General features: G+C 40.1%; 1 protein-coding gene across 1 annotated transcript; it reads right to left on the bottom strand.

The window, feature by feature from the left end:
* Positions 1–4,431: 4,431 nt before the first annotated feature.
* Positions 4,432–25,576, bottom strand: usp31 (ubiquitin specific peptidase 31). Its single transcript, XM_071518670.1, is given in 17 exon segments — positions 4,432–5,271; positions 5,273–5,934; positions 8,237–8,389; positions 8,738–8,896; positions 9,057–9,282; positions 9,928–10,047; positions 10,590–10,719; positions 11,796–11,873; positions 12,588–12,682; positions 13,209–13,320; positions 14,331–14,511; positions 14,625–14,772; positions 18,313–18,448; positions 22,843–22,935; positions 23,030–23,124; positions 24,443–24,577; positions 25,052–25,576. Coding segments are annotated over 17 exon segments (3,888 nt in total).
* Positions 25,577–27,395: the final 1,819 nt, after the last annotated feature.

Consider the following 27,395-nt stretch of genomic DNA (forward strand, 5'->3'; position numbering starts at 1 on the left):
ACCAAATTTAAACATTCAGATATGTTATTTCTACGGTGTAGGACAGTTCTTCCATTACCAAACAGAAGAGTCTGTTGCGCCCCCAAATCTGTAATTTCATACTGAATTACAGCTTCACACAGAATTTCAAGCTCAGACAAACAATGTATGACTCCACAGTGGCCCGCTCCTCGTCAGTGGAGCTGCTATAGGCTGTACAACAATAGGACAGTAAAGGAACAAACACTACGTTTTTGGGAGATTGGCCTGTTGGTCAGATTACCCATTAAGTGATGAGAACATAGTCACCAAAATCATCCATGATAACGCTTTAGCACACACTATGTTGAGTGATTCTAGGCGACCACAACTTACTGGGGACACTTGGGGGTTTTTGGTATCTATGCTCTCATTATAGATACCGTTAACAGGTAAGACCAATGAGTCAATCTCCCTAAAAACTCTGTGTATTCCTTTGAAGGTCGGGTTTGGTTCTCTGGTTTCAAGTTTGGGGAGAGAGCTATTCACAAACATCAACTGGGCTGTTACCTGCAGGGGTGAAGAAACACTGAATTTATGTGGATGTTTACTGTTTTTAGTAGTTCGTATGGCCTGATAAGTTTTCCCTAGGGAGAGCCATTAGTTAAAATAAAACAGTGCCTTCACATATAGCATTGGAGGTTAAAAAAATTACCATAAATACAACTTAATAGCACACCTGCCAACACTGGATTGATGAGAGGCTTGTTGCTAATCGTGGTGTTGACTAATTGTCTGGCTGGAAAACAAACTGTAGCATTCAAATTGCTACCTTACTTTCGCCAAACTCACCAGAAAAGGAGAGATGGTTCTGTTGCCTGGCTGGCAGCTACTTTTGCCTCTTTAGACTGATGTTAGTTGCCTAACTTGCTGCTATCAAAATGTGACTTGCACTGGTTACCTCAGAAAGCAAACTATGGTCAACTTTCAATCACATGCCCAACAAAATGGAACCAATTGCACTGTGGGTGTTCAATGAGTCAAATTCATAGCAACACCAGTTTAAAAAAAAGATTGTCTTGAACAAGATAGACTGGAGACTTTTGCAGCAAAGGCACTGTTTAGAATCGGAGGAAAGAAAACAAAATTGAGGTAATCTGTTTATCCACTGAGCTTTGATATGCTGTATTCTTGTAGGCAGGGCACAAAATATACATGTCCTGGATATGTGGGTTACTCATTTGTTCACCGCTGTACAGGCCATATGAATAACATATACAAATCCTTAAATTGAGTGGCATTTCCTTTTAAACCATCTGAGGAACAATGTAAACCTAGTAGGTCTTACACTGAGAAATACAAAGTTCCAGAAGTACGGGAAATTGGTCTTTCGTCTAAAAGAAACCTTAGATGATGCTAATGTTAAAAGTAACTTAATAATTTGCTGTAGAATGGATTTTAATGCCATATAACCATATCCATTCATATATTGAAAATATACATTATGCTGGTATCTAACGCAAATTTGCATCACCCTATTACTCTCCATTAACATTGCATGATTATTGCACGTGTAGGTGGGGTAATTTTGCCATGACAAAGTTTAGTGATGGTTCAAAACTAGGCCAGCAAGCATCCTGGTAGCTGCAATGACAAAAACCTGCTTCTAACTACGCCTTTATCATTCAACTACAAAACAAAAAAAATGTCATGCAGTGTCTGACGGTTGTAAAAATTCAGTCTACAAATCATCCATTTTGGAATAACCATTCAAAGACCAACAGTACAACTGTACTACTATGATCGATTAATGGCTCATTATTAGTATTCTGTTTCGGCCTGATAAAGAAAAAATGGCAAACTATTGTCTTCTCCAATGAGGTACCGCAGGTTATGATGCTACCAATATGTTTCTAGTTCACTGAAGTGTGGTCACAGTTCTCAGCATTTAAAAATATGATAATTTAAGAATTATCAGTGCCAGAGGAACACTGGCTATTTAACAGCACCAGGTGTAGTAATGGGGCAATTTCTTAGAATTCCCCTGGAAACATTGAGATGAATGTACCCTTTTACCATTTCAAGTCTAAGGCCCATGACACTACTTTCAGATATGTCTTGAAATCATGTACAGATAACACATTAAAAACTAGATCATTAGATACATTGTTAAGTTATTGTATATCACTGTTCTGGGAAAAAAATCTACTATATATATACAAAGTGCTAACAATAAAACATTCCTACTCAGTGATGCATACAGTAATAGACTAATATGTTGCCAAAGGCAATGATTTGTTTCCATGACAATATTGAAAGGCGCTTAAGATAATTTACATCTTGCTCATGGAACGGAAAATACAGGTATATACTATATACTTTCTCTGTCTATATCTATACAGATACATCTACATCTATATATATATATATATGTATATTTAAAGGGTTTCATTCCAAAACACTATATATCCATTTTGAAAAAAAAAATAATAATAATAAAATGCATTTGATTCTATCCTAAAACTACTAGGATTTTGTAAACCAAGGTTTTAATATCACTGACAATTTGAACAGTATTCCATACTGTAGGTGCCACTGTCAAAATTAAATTATATCTTGTTTTTAAAGTACGGGTATGATTAATAGATTTTGGTTAGCTTGAAATCTTAGGCCATCAACTGTTTTCTTAAAACATTTTACGCTTAAGTTTAGTCAGGGTTATAGTACAATAATTAAATTAACTTCTCTCAATTTATGTATACTTGTACCCAATTCTAACTCTTTCTCATCCTCATGTTTTGGTCCAGGCCAAACCGCTTTCTCTGTATTTCACAGCCATTCCATTATCTCCATTATGTGTCCACTTGGATCAGGAATGGGTTAAATTTAATCAATTCTGATTCCGCTCATCTTTTCAACTCCTTATTGATTCTAGATACCACTGGGTATCATGATTATTTGTAAGACATGAAATTTCTCCAGGAAAAAAAAACAAAAAACAAAAAACTTTTATAATCGGTATATTGCAGGTAATATTTAGGCCAACGACGAGTAGACCTGCTCTCTTCTCGGTAATCTGTTAAAGAAACAGCTATTGACCATGAAGACACATAGTTGTGATACTTATGTAGTTAAAGGTGACTAGGTTGATAGGCGAGTGCGCCTTTATAAAGCCTAGAGAAAGAAGTGGGCATACACTGTACAGCTGCGTATACTCTACTGAATAAACTTCTGTGCCATGTCTTTTACTCCTTAGCTTTTGGCAAAAACACACTCACTTATACAGCCCCTATTAACCAGTGCATGAGCTGTATAAAAACTAATGTTCCAAAAATAGACTGTGGGGTTTATTGATCAATGATCAATTTGATCAATTCAATAAAGGTAATTAATCACTGAAAATTATTGCAAATGTTCAGACACACTTATTTCGGAATGGAACTCTTTTGTGCATGTGTGTATATATCCTTTATATCCACACAAACACACACACGCACACACACACACACTCACTATCTACTGAGCCCCAGTATTTGTACAGTGACTTTTTTGATGTTTTGGTTCTATACTCTTATCACCGCAGACTTTGAAATGCTGATAGAATAGCAGTGAGGTTTAAGCACCAACAGCCAGCTTTCATTTTAGTGTAAAGTAAAAATGTTGTCTATACCAGTTAAAATTGTCACTCAAGAAGACATAGTATGTATTGTTAATGTACAAGCTGAAAAAATGTCTTACCCCATAAAACTTTTGCAATGTCTATTTTTAGACATGTTTTTGCTGCTGCATTGTTTAAGTCCTTTTTCCAGCATAATGCTTCGCAAGCAGACTACACACACTCAACATTATTTTGCAGCTTTGGCAAAGGTATAACGACCCCCGTTTGAAAGACAGGTAACTCGATTGCTACATTCCAAGGGGGAATCCTGTCAGTTTCCCTGCTTTTTCAGAGCAAAGAGTGAGTATCATAAAGGCCTGCCCCCTCAGTACACCCCTGCAGTCACAAAGGTTTTTTTGTACACCAGTACGCATGTAGCATGTTTCATGCATGTGCCAGAAATCATCTAATGCTTAACTTTTTTACACTGTTATCCCTTTGCTCATTAACACCAAAATCATACCTAGTGTTCAAAAGGGTCATTGGACACCATCTTGGAAAATTTTGACAAGACACTAAAAATGAGTATATGAGTGTATACCAGCCAAAATGTTACACACCCTAAAGTTTGGGGATGATGTACGAAAGTAGAGAACCCTTTTCTTTTTACCTTTCATCCAATGTGGGTGAAAATACTCAAATTAAGTTGACTGCCTATATTCAAACCTCAAAGCCTTTATATGAATCTAATGCCAGTGTACAAGGCCACCTCATCAAAAAATATGTCCGTTTTCAAATACATTTGGTGCTCACCGCAACTTAGGCACAAAGAAAATAGCTGCATTACCTAAAATAATGGAACTACTATGGATATATCATTGAGGCCTCTGTGTTGTACGTGCAGGAGATTGCATGCTGGATGACAGCTTTCTGGAAGATGCCACCCTTTCAAGAGGCTTTTTCCCATTTGTGGGAGACTTAAGACTTACTTCAGAAGTGGAAGACTTGGACTTGCCTACATTTAGCAGAGTGCGACTAAGAGAACTGGGGGGTTTGGAAGACACCTTTGTCTCAGAGTTTGTCTCACCTCCAAGAGCCTCTACGGATGCCGGCGAAGAGACAATGTTTCGTGTCTCTCCATTATCACCAGCATTGTCCTTTGCTTGTCCATATTGCTTGCCTGTCCTCTCTGAGGCCTTCTTAGCTAGCATGGTGCTCTTGCCCAAATCAGCCGACCGGCGGCTTTCCCTTTGTCGCAGGGCACTCTTGAAGAAGGACAATCCCTTGTCCTCAGATTTGCTGCTACGCCGCAGGTCTTTAGAGGACACACTCGGTGAGCGCAGGCTAGTGACAGAAGAACTGCTGCTGGAGCTCCTCACAGATCTCTTTTCAGGCCGGCTGCTTTCTCCACTCTTAGACAGGGGAGAGCGGGCTACCAAGCTGCCACGGGAATTGTCACCCAGGGGGCTTGTGTGCATAGAATCCCTACTGCAGCTCCTCTCTACCAGTCTCTTCCGGCTGCTTGTGCAGTTTTTCTCAGTGACAGTGGAATTTTTCTTTGCAGTGGGGGAGGGAGAAGCTGAGGACTGAGGTGTGGAGCGAATGCATTGCTTATGCTGTGGCGTTGCTTCTAGAGCCTGAGATGGCTCCTTCTTTTTCGACGGAGTCCCACTGGGTGTAGAGGTGCTTTTCTTGGCATTAGCACTCTTTTCCTTACTTAGTATTGCTTACCTTTGAGCCTTTCACTGGTGTACTGGAAGACAGTTGAGAAATGGAGGTCTTGAGGGTTGAGGATGAGCACAGACGTTTTTTGGAGGTTCTCTCTTGTTCTGGTTTGCTGGAGGTCTTTGTGGAGCCTGTGCTTTCTGCCTTTGAGGCAAATCCTCCAATACTGCTCTTGCGTTTCTGTTCTTTGGAGGGAGTAGCTTGGGAGGGTAGTATGTTTTGGTCTAGAGCCGTTATCTGGTTGTTGTTTTCAGTTGGGTCATTTTTGGTGCTCTTCTTGTCCACTGGAGTGGGAGCCTTGCAGTAGACCATGTCTAGGAACCTTTTATTGTTGTCCTGGTCACTGAAGTTGCTCTCCATCATGGCCAGGGGAGTCCTGCTGCCAAAGTAGCGTTCATGTCTACTGTAGCTGCCAAAACAGGACGTGGAAACTTTGTCATCACAGGCCTCTCCTATCCTCTCTAGGGGAGGTGAGCATCGGGAGTCAAGGGAGAAACGCGAGGGGGAGTTGGATCTCATGTGAAGCTTGGCAGAGAGAGACCAAGAAGGCTTTATCCCAGTGTCGCTCAAGGCCAAAGGGCTAGCAATGGATGACCTGGATGACAAGCTCTGACGCTGAATGCTCCTCACAAAAGGCCGGGCAGAGAATCCTCCTTGGAACAAAGAAAAGATTTTTGGAAAAGTTTTAAATGAAAGCACTGAAGATAGGCTAAGCCCAAATCATGTCTCTGGATTAGATCTCTAGCACACAAGTGAGAAGACTCAAACAAGGCCAGACTGTTTGGCTGTCAACTTCGCTAGTATGGGCAAACCTTTGAGGACTAAAATTGCAAAGCAATATAGAGCCCAGCATATTGTGACATGAAAGCTAGCCATTTCTGTGACATCTACAAAACGCAACTAAACTTTGTAAAAGGAAAATATAAAAAATTGTTAGGTCACAAACATGAGGGAAAAAAAAGCAAAACAGTAAAGCTAGACATGTTCATTTTAGGTTATTTGGGCATGGTCATTTGGCTCCAGCCTAAATTTTGGGAGTGCAAGGTTGTTCCTTTTTTCATCAGAAAATAAATCTTTAAGACAAAACTAAAAATAAACTAATCCTAACTCTAGGGAGTAGGCTTGGGCCAATATTCGATATTACCAAATTTTGGATATTGCCCAAGCCTACTAGGGAGACTACTATTTTAATATGCTTTAATATGCTAAAAATAAACATGCTACTCAAACAATTACAAAGGGCAACCAAGTCATTCAAACAGGGATGTGCCTTTCCAATTTATGCTTCTGAATTTCTTTCCTGTTACCTTAAATTAACGAAGCATGTGCACCTAGTTAAAAAATAAAATAAAATAAAATAAAAAAATAAAGTTACCATAGAGACTGCATGATGGCTCAGTCATAAATATTCCAATCATGCAATTATCCACAAATTATCACTTTGGGATCTACTTTTACTCACACATAAATGTCAATGTCTTATGAATAATTTACAAAGTTCATTGCCGCCAGAGAAAAAATGGACTTGGAGACCACTGGCACAACACGGTCTGCGTCTGCCTACTAAACATGCTTTAGATTAGGGATTATTATTATTAACATATAGTTGCATTAAATGAATTAGTTGCAGCTTTGACTACATCAGTGCAGCATTATCAATGGTATACAGCATTCTCAAGAGTTTCTGCTGTTCAAATGTGTGGCCAGCACAAAAATTCAGTAGGTGTAACAAACCATCTAAACTTTTAGCTTACGTAAAAGCCTGCTGCTCATCATTTTGGCTGTTTTATTTGTCAGTGTTTTATTATTGGGTAGTGCTAACTTTATGACTCCCATTGACAGAAAAATAGTTGAAAAGTACATCTAGCAAGTAGCAACTTGTACTATTATCTTTATCTTATTATCTTGTAAAGCTGAGGGTAAATGGGCAATTCCAGAAGCCATTTCAATCATTTTACTTGAGGACAAAGTAATACGTCTTGATGCAGCTCTAGAGGTTTATTTGAATTAGTCTAATGATGACACAATGAAGTGCTTAGGCCGCCTTTGTTTTGGCACTCAGGTAAACAATAGAGCATTGAAAAACATAAATTAGATGGTCAGACTCAACAAACATATCTGTTATAAACCTGACTGTCTATCATTTTGAGGTAGTATCCACATTCAAATATGTGGCAGCTAGAGTTAAATACTGCCTTGCCTAGCCTACATTCCTTGGCGTTACTATGACCATGCATTCTGGAGGGACACGCAGAGCCTACATTTACATAAACCTCAAACAGTAGCCCAAGCCAACCTCTTTTTTTCAATTTGGAATTACATGGCATGATACCTTTCCATTCCAACAGAAATATTTTCACTGGAAGGAGTATTAAGCTCTCCGTACAAGGTTTCGTGTTTCACATTTTAAGCTGCTGAACCAAAGTGAAACGCAAAATACGTCTCTAGGAAGCAGTGTCTTTTCGCTATTTAGTGCAAAATGTACCACAAAAGCTTTTTCAGGTCTGTATGTGATGATTTGCCATGCGTATAACTTATTACATTGGTTTTGCTCCCAAACAATTATTATAACTTGAAATTAAAAAGTTAGTGCTCCACTGTAACTGGGGGGACAGACAGTATGAACAAGAATTGTTTCAGCATGGTTTAGATGTCAGAAAAAATGTCCAGAATCAAAAGCTGACTCTGAAATCTGTGCTTTTGCTAGCACTGACCTTTGACTTGAAATACAAAATACATGAGTCAGTAACATTGCTTTAGTATTGCAGTAGCTCAGTGTGTGTGTATTGAATATATGTACATGTGGCTGCACTACAAAAAATGCAATTTGACACCTGTAACAAAAGTAGAGCACTGCTGGAATTTGTCCACTGTAGAGCAGTTTCAAGAGAAGAGGAAAGAGGCTAAATAAGGCTTACAAGGTAGAAGACAAGCAGATTTGAACATGTCTCTCACCATCGTCTTCGCTACGTTCTGCTGTGAACTCCACTGACTCAGCCAGTGAAGCCAGAGAGGTGCGTCTTGAAGAGGCTCCAGAGGCCAAGCTAGCAGGCCTACTACCAGGCAACCTGTTGATCCAGTGGTCACACAGAGATGAACTGGTGGAACCTGTGTCAATCAGAGACAATAGATCTTAAAGTCTTCTTGAAACTTTTCAGGCTAATATTATGTATATTAGCTGATTCTGTTCCTCGAACACAACACAGATAGATCCCCAGAAGGTTCTGGGTGCACTATGCATATGCTCGTGCTGGGCAATAGCAGGAAATGTACCAGAAGATACACAGATGGCCCACCACATATCGAAGACCAACTTACTTTGAATTCTTTCCAATGATCAGCAAACAATTTCCTAAGGGTCTCTTTTTGGCCTACTTGAGTGTGGTAGGTCCTCTATGCAAAATAGAACAGGTGTTAGGTTGACTCCTAATCATACTCTAGGAAAACAATACTGACCAGCAACAGAGCTGTTGGCTGACCAGGAGGGAATAGTGGTCCTCCGCTGGTAGAACAGAATATAGGCCGTCTGTTGACACACATCTTCATCAGCCATTGGCTGAACCTCGCTGTCATCGAAGCAGTACCACTGTCCATCAATGGAGTTCTTACAGTAAGCTATGGTTGCAAAGCAAAGGGGAGAGAGGATGGGGGGAAAAGATTGGAATTCGATAATGAACATTTACACTATAAAATCTTTTTTCTAATATCTTGATATCCTGATAATTTTCAAATACAACATTCATACTGCCCCAATCATTGTTGTGAATAGCATTACCTGTGTAGTGGCCTCCATGCATGTTCCCATGGTGGTTGCACACAGCGTACAGGTCATACAGGTAGTCATCAGGGTTGCGTCCCAAGCCATAGGGTCGTCTCCATGGTGACCAATGGGAAGGTAAACTCCAGCTGCTCTGGCTTCTCTTGACCACGTGTGGTGCCATGTCCATCCCCATCAGTGGGAACTTCACCATGTTCTGCATCTTCACCCTCCGGTCTCCCTCCTAAATGGGCAGGACACAGATGTAAGGAGGCGGTCAAGGGATCCTGCGGCTGGCTGGGAGGTGTGGCTAAATAGGCCGAAAATTCAGCTCCGTGTCATGCACTTGCGAAAAAATGTGAATACTACTTGAAGTTCCCACACCACTACTTCCCTCCACAGCTCAGACGCGCTCACAAGGAAACTTCCAGGCCAAGAAATTTTATACTTAGAGACGTAACTAGATATGGCACGCTTGTCTTGATATTGGCTTGGCATGATATTAAAGTCTTCACATTCTTAAAGAAATTCTAGAATTTTTCAAAAAATATTCTGAAGATATATATAAAATTTTCCAGGTCTCCACAACTTTATAATTCCCAGACCCACGTAGGTTTTCCATGACCAAGGAAACCCTGATCGGGAAAACAAATACTTTCTAATTTTGCCCGTATACCATTTACTGAATTCAGAACCCATGCCAACATTAGGTCCAAATTACAAAGTGTAAACACATCGAAAATGTGGGGAAATACTTAAAAAACCAAGCTGAAGAAAACAAATAAAAACAACAAACTGGTGCAAAACAAGCAATAATAACTTTGAATCAATAAAAAGTAGGTTTAGGTTCACACTTCAGTTTGAACAATGCTGAGTTTAGGTGCAGTACCTGTCTGAACCTTTTGAGATGCAGTATGAGCACATCCGGCAGCGTCCACAGGCTGAGCTTGATGCGGCCCTGCTGCAGCTGCTTGCAGTGGGGACAGCGCCAGGCATCGTCTGGGGCCAGCTGGAACACACACAGCCCAGGCAGCAGCCATCAAGGACAAGCTCCCACCGCATTGCTTATAAAATGGGCCTCACACAGGAGGAGGCCCCGGCTTCCCCTCTCGACATCTTACACTGCCCCCCACTTCTTTGACCAGAGCCTCTTTAAAAAACTATTCTTCGACCGAGCACAACCAGACAAGCTAACCACAATGTATATGTGGGCCTTTGCTCAGAAGTTATATTTTATTCCAAACATAGCATTAGGAGTAGAATATGCAGTAAAACCACAGCGAATGAAAGGCTATTTGATAGTCAGCAAAAAAATTATAAACAAACCAGCGGGGAGGAGACAAAAGTTATACCATTTCTGAACTTCAAAAATGAACTGATCACTGAATTGTGCTAAGGCAAATGTATATGTATAATGTATAATGTAAAAATGCATATTCTAATGTTCAACTAGTGACACTGCAGTAACCGTGTGTGTGTGTGTGTGTGTGTGTGTGTGTGTGTGTGTGTGTGTGTGTGTGTGTGTGCATGCATATGTAATCAAGATGTTACCTGCTCCTCCTTGGTGTAGAGCTGAAAGCACTGAGCGAGGGTGCAAGCCTGGGGCTGATGATGTTGTTCTCTGTGCAGATACACACTCTCAGCATCAGGGATGTACTCTTCCTCAGTGTGTCCAAACAGACTGTGGAAAAGTGGAGCATAGTCTGTCATTCATTCAACAACACACTTCTCTGAGGATCATACGATCAGTGACCTCAGGTCTGCCTTGACATTTTGGTCATATTGTAATCTATGTCAAAAATATTTCAATAACTTACTGGGCTGAGAGAAAAAGCATCATGGATTGTTTCACTATGAGTGAAGAAAGTAATCCAATTTGCTCCTATTTGAAATATTATCTTGTATGACTATAATAGGCTTATTAGGATTATAATGAGCAATTTATTATTAAATAAACACAAGGGATTCCCAAACTGTACTAAACAAGTGACGTTACACCTCCTGAATGCACAAGGGCGATATTAAACAAGGGAATTCGCTCAGTAAAGCTTGGCTGTCTACATCAACTAGTAGGAATTATTTCACACAGTTCAACAACACTGTAAAGTGCCACTTATGCAGTATTTTTGCATATGCATCAATGTAAAATGCAGTTTAACATGGTTTTAAAGAAGTTTAACACGGTACAGCTCTCTTGCCTCAATTTAACATTTGCACTATTAAGTGCTTCATTAAATCATTAAAGAGTAACTGAACCCCAAACCCAAATCTGTGTAAAGCCTGACATTGGCTTTACAGATGGCTACTGAAATTCCCATCTGTTATTGGCTGATATTTGGTGCCGAATGATGTCACCACTTGTTGTACTCTATAGAAGGTGACATCACCTGGCACCAAAGATCAAAGTTGCGCAGCTACTCAAGAAGCATCCAACTGTTCGATAATCTTAATGATCGATAAGAGGTATCGTTAGTGCGGTGGCTTACTGATTCTGAATTAGGCAATTTGGAACCTTGACTACATTGGAACCGGTTCTCGATACACAGCCCTACTATCTACAAAACTATTCTACCAGTACTGTTCCACCCCTACTAAGGATTACAACGAATGAACATCAAAGAGCTTGCTTCCCTGCATTATGAACAGGACAAACATAGCTAAAATGAAACATAAACAAAACTCAAAATAAACAAGAGCCATGCAAGTCATCACAAGCAGAGCACAAAACTCCAGCAAGTGTTATTCTTTTGCACTCACTAATCCTTGGTCTCTTTGTCCCACTCCACCACAATCTTGACATGAGGTGGTCCCCCTTGTCCACAGGACTTGTATGCTCTGCAGTGGAAAGATTAAGTTTAGAGACCACATTAAGCCAGTTAAGCAAATACATTTTTAACTGAGATATACCATTTAGTTGTCACTGTAGGCTTCTGTAAAAAGCTATCAAACAAGGTATCAAACAATTTTGCGCAAATAACCAAGTTGTGTGTTATAGGATCCTTATGTGTAACAGCTCCATCTTTTGAAAAATGAGGACAATGTGAAAGAAATTTTAAAATGAAAACACGTATTGGCTATAACAGCCTTCATCAGGGTTAGAGAATGCATAGCAGACAATAAAAATATTCCATGACATCCAAGATGCCGTGACAGCCACCTCAGGACTAATGCCAGTAATGACAAATAAAAAAACATCTACTGCATTTCACTTTGAATCATGCACCTTGATGGCGCTGCGGGGTTGTGACATGTTTTATTATCAAGAACTAGGTTATAAGCCAAGCTTGCTGAACAGGCATTTTGAGGTAACAGGCAGTCAAAATCATGTTAAGGCATGTCATCGAACCAGGCCTAAGAGAGGCATCCACCTAACAGGGCATGGGTGTAGAGAGAGGATTAAGGACATGTGTGACCAGTTTGCAAAGGGAGGACAAGTACTGACAAATGAACATAAATATCAATGACATAGAATAGCAGAGTGCTAGTGGACTGCAATAAAATAGCATTAAATAGTAGTAAAAATCATAGAAAATAGAGATGAAGACCGACCTTTCCACAGTTGGGTGACACAGTGGTTGCTCATCTTGAGGAAGGAGGTAGGTGATGCCAACAACGCCAACCACCCGGAGACTGAAAGGTCCCACCTACAGGCAGACACACCATAACATTAACTCAACACTCAGTGCTTCCATGAGAAAGCAGCCATTTTCCTATGATGGTATAATGAAAACCACGACAGCAAAGCACATGACATGCATTCACAGCTCAATTGCGTCTAAAACATTATATGGTATCACATGGTATAGACAGATTTTTCCTGCATTGTAAAATCTTGGGCGGGCCACCTAAACATAATTCAGGAAGGAAAATTGTGAAAATTAATTAAAAGCGTCTTAAAGTGTGCGCAAGAATGTAATGTGATGCGATTAAGTCTTCCAATGACGGAGGGCGCATGTTATTCTATCAGCGGTGACAGGAGAGGAAGCTGGTTGGAGCGACAGATGGCTGGTGGAGTGAGACAAAGTTCCATGGATAACAAGAAGCGTGCAATTTGTGACTTCTGTCAATCTTTGAGGGTTCTTCCCCCAGCTATACAAAAAAATTGAATACAAAAATATTCCTCCACCCTACATTCCATCTATGATAAGGTCTAATTGTGCTTCTTCCTACCTGAATGTAGACTCCAGGCCTCAAAAGATGACGCATCTTCTCCAGGATCTCCTTCTGTAGAGCATCCCAGGTCACAGTGCGCTCCATGTACAGAACAAATGGCAGGCCAAACCTAAAACAACATAATGTCTGTTAGCTAATATCAATTTCTGCAGCAGGGTTTGAGCTAAGCCGCATCATTAGTCCATTAAAGGATAAGTTCCCATCAATGTGACACGATACCCAGTTTCTTAATTCCATATTTTAAGGGGCTAGTTTGTCGATTTTGGACTCAAGTTCTTACTGGCTAACAGGCGGGTAAGTTTTGCAAGAAGCAAAAAGTGCATTAGTTCAGTGCTTCAGTATATTCAGTTTCAACAGGAACAATCTTGTTTCTCACTATATTTTGGATTATTTTTTACAATATGTATTTGTATATTTGATTGTACAATAGAAAATGGCGGGAAGATGGTAGGAAGATGGGGGAGATACCATGTGACAGGTCTTCACAACAATAATGGTGAAAACATAAATCCCTTTAACTAGTAGGAGAAACCCTGATAAAACAGTTTGGATTCATTTGTAATAAAATTAGTCTTCTAGTCATTCTGACACTCCAGCATTGTTAAAGAGGATTAAAAATTCTACTTCATAACAGTCCAGGATATTTGAGCAATTTGGAGCTGGTTCTAAAATAGACTTGGGTAATGGGACCCATCCTTAGATGTGATGCATAGATAGAGAAATTGTAATTGGATTTTTGGAGCCAGGATTCATTAGCAACTGAGAGTGAGACATCTATGGGTAAACCAAAGTGGAATTATTTCAGTTAGCCTAATTGCTTGAGCAAGTCAATGATAGAATTGGATCATGCAACCAGTTTGTAACATACAGCCTTCTTCAGTGTTAGAGGTAATACAGTGGGAAAGCATACCAGAAAATGCTATTAAGTAAATATCATGGGCAGGTTTACAACAGGCCTTCACTATTTAGAGTTGATTAATTTAAAATTGTATTCATAAAATAAGCAAAAATCAGCTTCTTAAAACACTATCACCTTTTTATTAATCCCTGAAATTTGAAAATAACCCCCAGAAAAAAGGCGGGGACCATCAGAGGACGGAGAAAGCTGAGATGCCATACCTCCTCCCTTGGTGGCCGGTACAGGCTCTATTGCAGACCAAAAGGATCATCTTGTCGGCTCCCAAGTTCTTATTGGGAGACGCAGTTACAGGAGTCATGGCCCCCTGCATGAAAGATGGAGTCCTGCTGATTTCGGTCCCATACTTCAAGTTGTTCTGATTCAGGTTTGCCAGTAGACTTCCTGAGGGAGAGAAGTAACAGACAGGTCTTGATACTTCTACTTGTACTAATGCAAGTGTGAGTGAAGTACACTTTTCTTATAAATATATAGTATAAGTATGATGTATGAGATACCTCTTTTGGTGCGTATGTTCTCCAACCTAAAAGTCTCCGGCGTCTCAAAGGCAAAAATGGAATCGCTCTCTTGAATGATGTCAAGATCGTCATCATCATCACAAAAGGAACGATGAAAACCATCGTAGTACATTTCAGTCAAAACAAACTGAAAAAGAAACAAAGGTGTGAAGAGTTAATTTAAAAACTTGTATCAGTAAGAGGGAGTAATTCCAGTGACTTCAAGCATTTATATATTTTTTCTAAGAACTATTCCAAGAGCAACAGTCATCTTCATTCCTTAACCTGTCTTAGTCTTCATTTACATATCTCCAATTGCATTTTTATTTTTTATCATTACATTGCTAATTATACATACTCGAGAACAGGAATTTCTGGGAATTCACATGCTACAATGACATGCATCTAATATGGGTTGTAGTTGTGATACAGAAGCTTATAAGCCTCCATAACCTCGAAAGCTATGCACTTGGCAAGTCCAACCATGCTGGATGGATCAAAAGGTAGGGGGCAGACAAAATTTGACAACCAGTGGTTTTCCATGCTGGTGGTTGGGTATGTGCCTAACAACCCCCCTGCATAAAAATATTTGTTACAGAAACAGCAGGTCAATGAGTTGCTTGTCTGCTCACTTAATGCCTATGAGCTGTGGGACTGTCATTTCAATTAAAGGGTCCATGAGCATTTTCTGCGTCAATGCTGATCTCTAACGTTCAGCGATGTGAATAACAACAAATCAAAATAGACACAGCTTGGCCCTTCCTCAACACACTCACGCTGTGAACATCCCACCTCCCCTCTCTCTCCCCTGTTTCCATTCCCAGCAAGCAAGACAAGCAAATTCAAATAGAAAGGGAGCAGAAACCCAGTCCAAGCAGCACTGTAAACAAGCTAACGATGGCAAGTGCTGAGGCCATATCACATGTGTTTGTTGCTTCCGAGCGAAGATTTTTTGGCTTACTGGCTCCACTTTGTGACTGCAGAGCTGCACGTTTGCTCACATGTGACATTTTGGAACACCTTCAGTAATTATCAGTTTGCTGCGATCGCTGCATAGTTCACAGAGGACTGTGATTGTAAACCAAATCCTTTTTTTTTTGGGGGGGGGGGGGGGGCATCAAGGGTACCACACTTGAGTTGTAGGATGGCCTTCAGAAAACAACAAAAACACAGCCTTGGCCCGCTCCTGTGTTTTTGGATGCACAAATCTCCTGGCTTGTAACCCATTGCAGTTCAGTGACAATGGCTGCATTGCCTGTATTTACAGTAATAGCGGTTTCAAACAACCCCCCTTGATTATTATGGAGAGGTTGCTCAAATACTTCAGCGAGCAGGCCTTCCTTAATGAGTTGGCCTCTGTAAACTGGCACAGAAATGTCCTAATTTCCGCTGTTGAGAATATGTGCTCCTATTTTAAAACTACATTGGTCTTTATCCTGAACAGAGTTCCCAGTTTAGCACATTGCTACCTGTGCTGGACAATGTGCATCTGACTAGCAACCCTCTACAGACACAAGGAACAAATACACTCACACATTTATAAAGCTAAAGAGGACAATTATCTAACTTTCTGGCCCTAAAGTGTTTTAGTAAACTGTTACAACCATGACAGGGTGGGAAGGTATTTAGTCAACCAACCACAGTTCTACCAACCGCTCATTTTTTTCCCCAGCCATATTGAGAAATATGGGTAAATTGTAGAAAAATACATATATCGTGATACTAAAATTGGTTCAAATTTACATTTTTAGGGCCAAAGAAGCAGTTTACAAAAGAAATATGGAATATTTAATCTGACGACTATTGAGAAATGACTACAAACCACTAGAATATTCAATTTGTGAGCACAGTTGGAGCAGGTGTTAAAACCTTTGAACTGCAGGCAGGATAGGGGCTTCTTTAGCAGTTGACTGTACACCTTAGAAGTACTTGAAAGAACATTTGATGAATAGATTCAGTCTTGACAGAGCCAGCAGTAATGGACTACTAATGTGGCTCAGAAGTAGGGAACAATCTTCATTCTTTATTATTCAATCTTTATTATTTGTCAGGAAAAAATATGAAGTTGTGTTGAATTGGGCTTTTTTCAGCTTTAAGCACTGGCAAAGTACAAATAGATTTTTCCATTGGAGGCACTATCAAAAGATCGGCATCCAAAGTGGCTGGTAGAGTTAAGAGGCTTACCAGCCATTGCCAATTTTTACTCTCATCTGGAAAGTGGAAATTTCATCTCCTGTATGGCAAACAAAAACTCATCCTCTCAGCTTCCTACTGCACCTAACTTTGACAACACTGGTATCTCAAACAAGATCTGTCATCTGGGCATGCATTTAAAGACACTTTGCTTGCAACCACTCCTAATGTCACCAGGTCAGTGCCTTCCGAGTTCTAAGACTGCTCCCTTCGCAAAATATCCAGATGTCAAAGTTCTTAAGGAGCTGCTGAAACTGGACCCTTGTAAATCAGCTAAGATGGATGATCTGAAGTACTTCTCTTTCAAGTTGGTGGTCCATATTTTCAGCACCTATCACTAGCCTGTGGAACCTCTTTCTGTGGACTGGTCAGGCCTACATAATGTAAATTTAGTGCAGTTATAATTTTCTTTTGAAGACTGAGGTCGTACACGTGCACCTTCAAACTGCTTGGCTTTCCATACACGGGTAACAGTTCACCCGACAAAGTCCACACATAGTCACAGTTCCTCCTCACAGAAACACAGCACTGAAGACATACTTAACATACATATAACTTCAATTAATAGCCCGAGAGAGAGAGAGAGAGAAAGATGGTCGAGCGAGCTAGAGAGAGAGAGAGAGATGGTCGAGTGAGCTAGAAAGTGAATGAAGAGAGGGAGCGGTAGTAGCGAGAAAGCCGGTGAATCAGAGAAATAAAACGTTATTTTCTGATTGTTTCACGGCGGTTACGTTCTAAAGCACAGAGAGAGAGAGGGAGAGCCCCGTATCAAAATACCGGTAGCCTACCTTAGAAAAAAGATTAAAAAAAAAAAGATCAACGGAGAAATGTCTTGCTGCTGCTTCTCCTGAGTTTTGTTCAGCAAATTTGACAACTGACAGCTGAATTTCAAAAAGAAACTGCTTTGCAGCGTCAATGGCAACCGGCTTACATATAAAATTACATTTAAAAAAACAAATATCTGAATCCCAAAATTGAAAACCTACCCTACCTGAATACCTACCCAACGAACGAATATCCGAATAGTCGAATATTCGGGTCCAGCCCTACACGATACACAACTTTCATTGCTTCCCACCGATGTAGACCGCAGCCTCTGCCATCTTTCAACTGTGTTTACTTGATGCGTTCCAGGCCGACTTGTTGCAAGCAGTGCAACAGCCAATGGTTGTGCACGACAACATTTGGTACATGCCACATAACATATCAATGATAACATTGCCAACAGTTGTTTATTAGCCATTTTATCCCTTAGTTGTTTCACTCCAAATGTGGTAAAAAAAAAATTTTACTCTCCAGCTACAACTACTATGGAGTTCATTGCATAACAAACAGAAGTTTATGGCAAAAGATATAGGGTGCTACTGTTGACAGATGCAATGCAATGAAATGATCGCACTAAGATTTAGGTCCTACCTGGCTGTAGGAACACTGAGCTAACATTGAGTACCTGTAACCTAATCTTACTTAGCTAATAAGAGGACAGAAACTGCACCTGGTCCATTGGGATCTTGGTCTCGCGTGACACAGCATCTCTGAGTCGGTAGACGGTGCTGTTGAGGGGCACTGCTACTCCAATCCTCATACAGTGTGAGTACTTCCCCTGGTAGACCACTGTCACGTACAGGGGCCTGGGAGAAACAGTTGACAAAAATTAAAAATTCAGTTTATCGATTTTGGACCTATGCAATACTTGGACCCACAGAGAATATTGACTCCCGAGTTGAAACGCCAAGCTCCCATTGCTAGGCCTCTTGCTGCTAACAAGTAGTCCAAGTGGGGTTAGTCAAAATATCTCCAAAAAAGTAATTTGTAGGCTCCACAGAGGAGTTGAGAGTAAACAGGAGTTATTTTGACATATCCCATTGGGACTGCTTGTTAGCAGCAAGAGGCTAGCAACAGGAGCTCCCCGTTTAACAGCTGACTCAGGAGCCAATATTGTCTGCGGGCCCAAGTATTACAGATATGCAAGAGACAAATTATATACAGGTCCAAAATTGACAAACTTATCCTTTAACATAGCACTGATACAGTTTCAAATGTATTTGGTTTAGCAGGGTTTCCCCTGGCTCTGAAAAGGTGGTAGCAAAGGCAGCAGCCTAACTCTATCAAAGACTCTATGAGCCTGGTTGCTGCATCACTTTGAGTTTAGTTTGGTTGGTAACGCATAGGACTGCCATGCCAGAGATCACAGGTTCTAGGCCAATGTCCACCAGAAGCATGGTTGATCTGGCATTTAGACATGCTGGTGTCAGAACCGACAGTGAACCTTGTTATCCAGTTGGATCGATGAAAGGATGCGCCTACCCAGTATTTGTTTGTGGTGCTTAACCAAAGTCATATAGTTCCAACTTCAAATACCCAAAGGTAAATAGGTAGCACACACACAGATCTTCAGGACAGTTCAGTGTCAGCTCCATGCCTATAAATGAATATGTAATTTAAAGTAACCCGTGTATTGTGCCAGGAGTTTCCTGATTGAAGCCATAGACTGAAATGAAAAAATGTTGGAATCTACATTTCAACTGATGGCTCACCCATAACTGAGGTAAACAACAAAAACACTTAAGAAAAACACCTTAAATAAACTAAAGTCTGTCTGTCGCTGCTCTGCTGCATCCCTCTTTAAATGCAGCTAGTGGACATTAAATCCACGACCCCGACGTGAGGTGGAACCGGAATGCACACGCACCGGAGCCAGTGCACATTGGCCATCTAATTCTTCTTAAAAGCACCAAACTAGTCCCAGCATATCACAAAATGATGTGCTTGTTTAACGTTAATTATAGTGTAACTTTTAGGACATCTGGAGGAATATTTGCTGTAAAGCACTTGCACACCATTATCCATAATGATGCAAAGTCTATGATGTACTGGTATTACCTTCCTTTTTACAGTTTTTTGCAGAGTTGGACATTTTTTCATCCTGGCATGCAGAAACCTCTTAATCGAAGTTAAATGAGGGTTTATAAAAATGTGTCTCCAACATGAACTAAAAGACACTAGAGAGTTAGTCAATTTTATGACTTCAGGCAAGTTGTTCCAGAGTCTAGGGCCCCTAATGACAAAGGCCTAATCACAATTTGTCATTTATCTAGACTAAGGTCATAGTCAACAGAGATTTGCCTATTGACTTAAGGCTACACCTCTGTTAATGAGGAATTTAAAGCTGAGTAATATATACAGCTGGTGGGGGCAAACCTTTAAACGATATCAATATTACAATCAATACTTAACTCAAGCCAGTGTGTAGAGTCTGACATGGGAGATGTAGGATCTCTCTTTTTGGCTCTAGTTAAAAGGTTCTGAACAACCGCGCTAGCACTTTATAAGTGCTCAGATGGACGGGTGTGGTGAGGGGGTATGCATATTTGGGATGCGTCAAACTATGTTGACTTTAAAAACTGCACCTGTTAACACCAAAGAGCTGTGATAGCAGAGTGTAACCAAGAGAATCACTGATCAAATGATTCTATTCATGTCGCTGCAGTTAGAAAATCACCAAGCTACTTCCTGGTATGTCAATGTATTGTGCACCAACCCAGAACTGGCTCATGCTTGTGACTTCTACCATACTGCCTGGTGTGCAAGCGCACACTGTATTTCCTTATAGGGCTATTAAGGCTCTGCATGGCCTAAAGAGAGCATACCGCAATTCCCCTAAGTAGTATGCATTGCAAAAAGCATTATGCACTAACGAATTAACAAACGAACCAATGAACACACAAAGCCCGAATCTTACAGCGGTGCTCCCAAGCACCTGATAAAAGGATTATGTTTTTGGAGATGAAGAGGAATTAGATCCTGGGAAAAAGTATTATGTCATTTATCAGGCTTGCTGAAGGACTAATGACACTGTAAATGCACATCTCCTAATTTACCCTCATAATTTAAATATTTAATTATGGAAGGAGAATAAGAAAAAAATTCTGCACTGAGCAACAAGCTCTCATATGATAGTTACAATTGAGAACCAAGACCTGATTTCACTGAGGAACCGATTCCAATTTTTCCAGAACTGACAAGACCGAAACACGTTTGTGTTGTTGATTGCCAGTTTATTCCCCCGCTATTTTTTGAACACAAAATGTGCAGCAGTTAGTTCACTATCAATTTCTCCTGAGATCTACAGGCAAGGACTTTCTGGGTGTTCCTTTGTCCCAGCTGGTGACCAGAAGTGACCGGCCATTTGCTGTCAGGGCTCCCAGGTTCTGGAACGCCCTGCCTGAGGAAATCAGACTAGCTAAATCTGTGTCTTGTTTTAAATCACATCTTAAGTTATTATTATTTAAAAGCCCTTGTTATAATTTGCTGTTTTCTTTTTTCTTGGTGTCTCATTTTAAATGTAGCCTTCGTTTTTATTGTCTCCGTTTTCTTGTAATATTGATGTTACTTTTCTGTACCTCGTGCTTTATTTTTTCTTTCCACGGTGAAACGCTTTGTAACTTTGTTTTGTAAAACGCTATATAAAGTATATTATAACTATTAATAAATTGTTTCCCTCTCCATTCTTCCTGTGTCTGCGTGTGTGAGCGACAGCGAGGGGTAGTGATTGTCACAGAAGCAGAGTCTGTTCAGTTCAGTTCTCCACAATATGGAAGTAATTTCCTTAGAGCTCTCTTTCTCTTTGTCGCTATGTGGCTATGAGCTTCAGCTACGAGGCAGGTGCTCTGAACATACTGAGGAGAACTGAACATACTCTGCGCCCCCCAAGCCTCATTACATCACATCACTACCTCGCAGCCACTTACACACAAAGTGTACAGTTGTGTGATGCGTGTACAGTTTTGGAGTGAAGAGTATTGTGAGTAACATACTAAAACAGTATGGTATGAACAGTGAATAATATCTTTTATTCATTCTAATTTGGGATTGGTAGCAAAATGTCAATGCAATAAAGGTCTGTAATGGTAATATAAGGGAGCCATTATTGAATCGGGTCATTAAGAAGGAATCGTTAAGGAACTGACATTGATAAAATGTTAAAAATTCCCAACCCTACTGACGTAAAGCACAGCCTTAAAATAGCATAGCTGTGCCATTCCATGATAGACCCACATGCCTGTCCTCTTAGCAGACGGTGGAATACTCAGGAATCCTCTTATGCTTCTGTCAATGATGACTTTGTAAATAGTGATAATAATGTTATTATTCCCTGGATTTGGAAGTAGAACTATTGTAGCTATAACCTGTTGACCAAAGTTTAAGTCCCTCATGCTCAACAAAGCTAACTGGTAGCATGTCAATCAGTCAGATTTGCAGCATGTTCAGTTATTTGGTTTGATCAAGCCATTTGCTTTCTTTGGCTTGTAGCTTCCCAACATGCACTTCCCTCCACAGACACCAATGTGTCTTGAATTTAACAGGGTTTCACATAGCACTTGAAGAATCGTTGAGCGGCAACTTGGCTTGGCAGAAACTGCAAGCAATGTAATTTCCAGAATTTTCTGAATCATCTTCCAAACTTTACCACTGTTACTTAGCCGAGACAACATTCTTCCCTGTAGTCAAAACCACCAGTGTCAAGGCTGGTTGTAGTAGGTCTACAACCCAGGCAAAGGATGACTTCATTCCTCCCAGTAAGTTTGTTAAATATATACTTCAGTTCAGTGAATATGAATAAATATACTAAAACATAAAATGAATTACACACTAGTTTGCAATCAACAATCTCTGAACGCACTGGCTGGAGCCGTGGTTGGACCTCACCTTTTCTGTATGTCCTAGCAAAGAAAGTGAAAACATGTTTGCCATTTTATTTTTAGAGTAAACACATTTATATTCACTGAGTCAGAAGATAAACCCCAAATTAAAGGCTTGCTAAACCCTTTTAAAAGCCAAAGGATAGGATTTGGTTTCCACTGAACATTCTTCACCATTTACTTTGTTTATGCCTCTCAGATAATTGAATCAACCAAGTAAACCAGTAACAATTAGTCACAATATTAACATGTAAAAACCTGTCAAGTGAGCATGGTTCACTTGTCAGGCCCCATGCTGGAGCGTAGCTGAAGTGAGCACTCACCGTGTGTGTGGTAAAGGGATAGGTAAGGAGATGCAGAGGAAGGGATCAAACGTATTGCTCTGCTTTTGGCAATGTGGACAGGTGAGTGAGGACCTGTTGGAAAGAAAATGAAATCTCACATTGGTGGTAGAGACATAATGTGGCCATAGTGATAGAACATTATACTTCTCTAGGACATAATGCCTACCTGTACTGAGCTTGAAATAGTTCTTGTACAAATGACCCAGCGGAGAGGGGAGGGGAAGGGCCCTCCAGGCTTTGATCATCTTCTTCAATAGGTGGCTGAAAGGACAAACAACAAACAAACAAAGATGATATGAGCCTATCATGATGACGAGAGATTCATAAGCAACTGTGAAAGCCATATAGCCTTCTTATACACAGCTGTTATTGACTAGCTCACAAGATTTCTGCAAAAAGATGCAATTTTATCCATAAAAGAAAGCAAAGCTCTCTTCGCAACAAAAATATTTTATAAATCTGCCATTTGACCTCTGATGCAAAGACGATAACAGCACAATGAAAGAGCATCTTCCAGTCAGTTGATGTTTTATTACAGGTGTCCCAATAGCTCATTGTTCTGTTTTCTATACACATTGTTATGTTTTCAATGACTGGTCAGGGCAACTTTCCAACCAGTGTGGGAGACTGACTTTAACTCATTTGCTCTTGCCAAGAGACTAAAGACATTTAAAGACTATCTCACAACCTAAAATTAATTTTCTCTGTATTTAACCAAAGTAATCCCAGACAACCAAAGCAGAGTTGACCTGCTCTATATGACATGAATGGAAAAACAAATTTCACCTCTCTACAACTTTACCAAATTACACTAACTCATGTTAGGTCACTGCAATAGTGTGGTTACTAAGACAACAAGGCGTTGTCTAAACAACAAGTCTTCACACACCAAGATACACATGCAAGGGTAGTACTAGACTAAGCAACAAGTAGCCACAGCAAAACATACAATAATACCAATATGCTATAACAATACACACCAAACCATATCTTAATAAGCAGATCATGGATTAACTGAGTTTATGCAGGACAAGTCCTCGCTCTGTCTAATACTGCAACCCCATCACTAAACAAGGGCATGGGTTCTTACAGTTTGCAACTTGATCAACAACTCACCGGAAGACCATTCTATCTCTATTGAGCCGATTGACCTGACAAACTCGGCCGATATTCCAGCCGTCAACTAGCTTGTCGGCCAAGTAAAGTCGACCTAAGATGAACTTTTGGCAGTCATTGACCATCAACAGCCAATCAGATTTCTGTACATTCCTCTTTTTCCTACCGAAGTAACGTAAATTCCGTAAATAAACATCCACCTCATGACAAACAATGTTAACCAACAAAAAAAACAAAAAACAAAATCATCTTTTAAGGCTGCTAATACACTAGTCCAGTTTTGTGTACTTTATATTTCAGTGACTTGAAAACGCTTAGGGAACATATAGCCAGTACCTTTGAATAGCAATCTCTCCAGAATTACATGGAAGCCCATTTAATCTTTTAGGGACCCACTTTTGGGGCCTGAACCAGTCAATGGAAAACACACTGCACTAACAACCATAAACTTCTCTGAGTTCACCTTTATGGATGGCCTGCAGTTGGGGTTGATTGTGTTGAGGTCCTCATGTACTCTGTCCAGCAGCCACAGCAGAAACTCTTGGGCATCATGCTGAGCATTCCCTCTGTACTGCAAGGCGCTTTTTGAAACAGCATTCTGTAACAAAAAGCATGGGCCAATCAGGTTATACTTCTTACAATGTGAAAATGTCAGTACTGTTCATCCGTAAATGAGCCTAAATTTGCAGGTCATTGAAGTTGAATTTGCAGTAAATCATAACCATTATTGGTGTGGCAATATTATCAGTCAATACGGGTCTTTTAACCAAGCTTTCAATGGCATCTTTACCAGTAAGATCAACACAATCACTAATGAGTTCTCACATGATAATTCAAAAGAAAGACCAATCCTAAACAACATCCCAGATTATATGCTACATATCTTTCAGAATTCTAGTCGAGCATTTGGTTGAGAATTTGTTTACAATTATGTTATATATTAGGTAACACGAATGCAAGAAAACAAATCATTATTGACATATGTAATGGATGTAGATCATTTCTGTGTCAGTCAAGCCCTAATTTTCATTTAATACATGATCTTGACTTGCATTATTCCTGCCATACTTACTTTGAAGTCCCTGCTATGCTGAGGAGTGTACTCAAAAGTCCATAAGGCCCGCACAAGTCCTGATAGTTGTTCTGTCACTTCTCCTCTGGCTGGGGGACCTTTCCTCTGCAGATGTACACCATTTGTCTTTGGTTTGTCCTCATCCAGTTCCTCGCCTTTGTACTGTTCCAGAACAAGATACTCAGCAAAGAGTTCAGTGTTGCTTAGGCACTGCAGAACTGCATTCATGAAGCAGGTATTCCCATGGTTTTTGAGACCGGACACTCCAGGAATTTTCTCTCCAGAGAGGAGGCTCCCAATGTCACCATCATCCACAGGCAAATCTTTACTTCCAGTCTTAAATGTGGTAAATCCCCCATCATCTTTGTCATCCTCTGTTTGTACTTCAGATCCAAAGTGGGACAGCGTTGACAAGGTCCTTAAGACTCTGCTCATAAAACTGCCCACAGAGCGCACAGAGCCCCGCCTGAAGAGCTTCTTGCTGAAGCTCGACTTCTTGTCCTTGGTTGCTGCTTTACTAGACATTATTTCCCTTCAGACGGTATGAAGCACTCAATTTCAGAAAGATGTTCTGTGCGTAATGAGAGCCATTTCAATGGCTTAGTGTTAGTATCTGGTGGTCCATCTCAGAACATGTAACGACAGCGAAAACGTCAACTGATAAACGTTAAAGCTTTTCCTGCTAGCAGAACCAGGTGTACAGCAGGCAAGCTAGTGTTAGCTAACAACATTTCTATCAAGGTGGCTCTTCGCAAAACATGTAGCAAGTGTTTATTTTCACAACTTGTCAACAAGCATAACTTAGACTGTAACCTTGCCAATCATACTGTCTAACGCCAGCTACCTAATAAACTAAGAAACTTAACATTAACCAGGTAAGTTGTTTATGCATACAGCTTGTTATCTTGCTCCAAAGTTACCTTGTTGTTGATTAGTACGTTGTGCCGCCCCGCGGCAATGAATTAACATTGGCTACACTGAGAGCGAAGGCACGAATGTGGCTATGCTAGCTAATGTTAGCTATGGTGTTAGCTAATGTAGCTAACGCTACAATAACAACACGAGCCAGAGAGAGGGCGAAACTCTTTTTCGGCGGAGGGGTCCCACTCAAACAGAAAATGGAAATCCGCCATGACATGCATAGCCTTGAATAAGTAAAGTGGAGGGTTAATCGGAGATTTGGTTAACCTTAAATTTCTCACATATTTAGAGACAGAGTCCGGCTAGGCTACCAAGTAGCAGATTCGTTCAGATTTCCTGTCTGGGTATTTCAAAATAAAAGTAATCATGTGCGAAGTACTGTGTGTACAGGCTAACGTTACTGCAAATGTCCAAGTACATGAGAGGTCAAAATGTGCATAGAATGCGTGTTCACTGAAAATAAAACAGCGTATTCCTTCTAAATGGCATTAATAGCCACATTGGCTAGAGTAAAACATCTCTGGCCCACGCTTTTTTCAGTGTTGTGCATTTGCATTTTGACACCACTCACACAGTGCAATCACACAATGTGATTAATGTATGAAATTAATGTATTTTATTTTATTTAATTGTTAAAGGACGGTAATAAGTAACTTGGTTTGATTTGAACAGAATTACTTTCTAGTACTTATTGCGTTCACATTTAGCGCTTTTACATTGAAGGCCAGAAGTGTAATTGCTGCAACCTTCGGCTAGCTTGACTCCATGGCATGAATACAATCCAGAGGGAATTCACTTTTATCTTATGGACTTCAACAATGTTCAACTACAGTGTTTAAGTAATAATGTAGGCTATGCAATGCTTCAATTAAGTGTGTTTTTGTTTTTGTTGTTGTGGTTGTTGTTGTTTTGTGTTTGTTTGTTTTTTTTGTTTGTTTGTTGGGGAGGGGGGTGGATTGGTCTGTTCGTTCATCTGTCACCTATGTCATACATCAGTGTTTGGATTTAGATTAAACTTGGGGGAATGATGCATCCTGAGAATTAAACTGACTTTGAATTAGACCGAATGAATGAATGAATTACACTGATTATGTTGATTGTGAATTTTTGGGTGGGTAACCTTTGTGCTGGCGATAGTCCAATTTAAAACTTGTCATTAACTATTACTAAAATGCTACTTTATTCAGTATACTCACACAGTAGCTGATTCTCTACATCAAATAGCACTGAAAACAGAAAGAGTGACACATTTCTATGTAAAATATATATTAATTAATTTGGCTTGTATAAAGTACAGTTGAGAACTCTGATTGTTCCCCTTTGTTGTGGGGATTATATCGATATGCATCAGTTGGAGGAGTATGTTCAGAAAATGTTGGGGATAAATATATTTAGCCTTATTGTGCACTGGAGTTATTTCTTT

The sequence above is a fragment of the Centroberyx affinis genome, unplaced genomic scaffold (assembly GCF_046629955.1).
Source record: "Centroberyx affinis isolate AG114_WGS23_722 - 3 ecotype Tasmania unplaced genomic scaffold, CSIRO-AGI_Caff_v1 ptg000618l_1, whole genome shotgun sequence".
NCBI lineage: Eukaryota > Metazoa > Chordata > Actinopteri > Beryciformes > Berycidae > Centroberyx > Centroberyx affinis.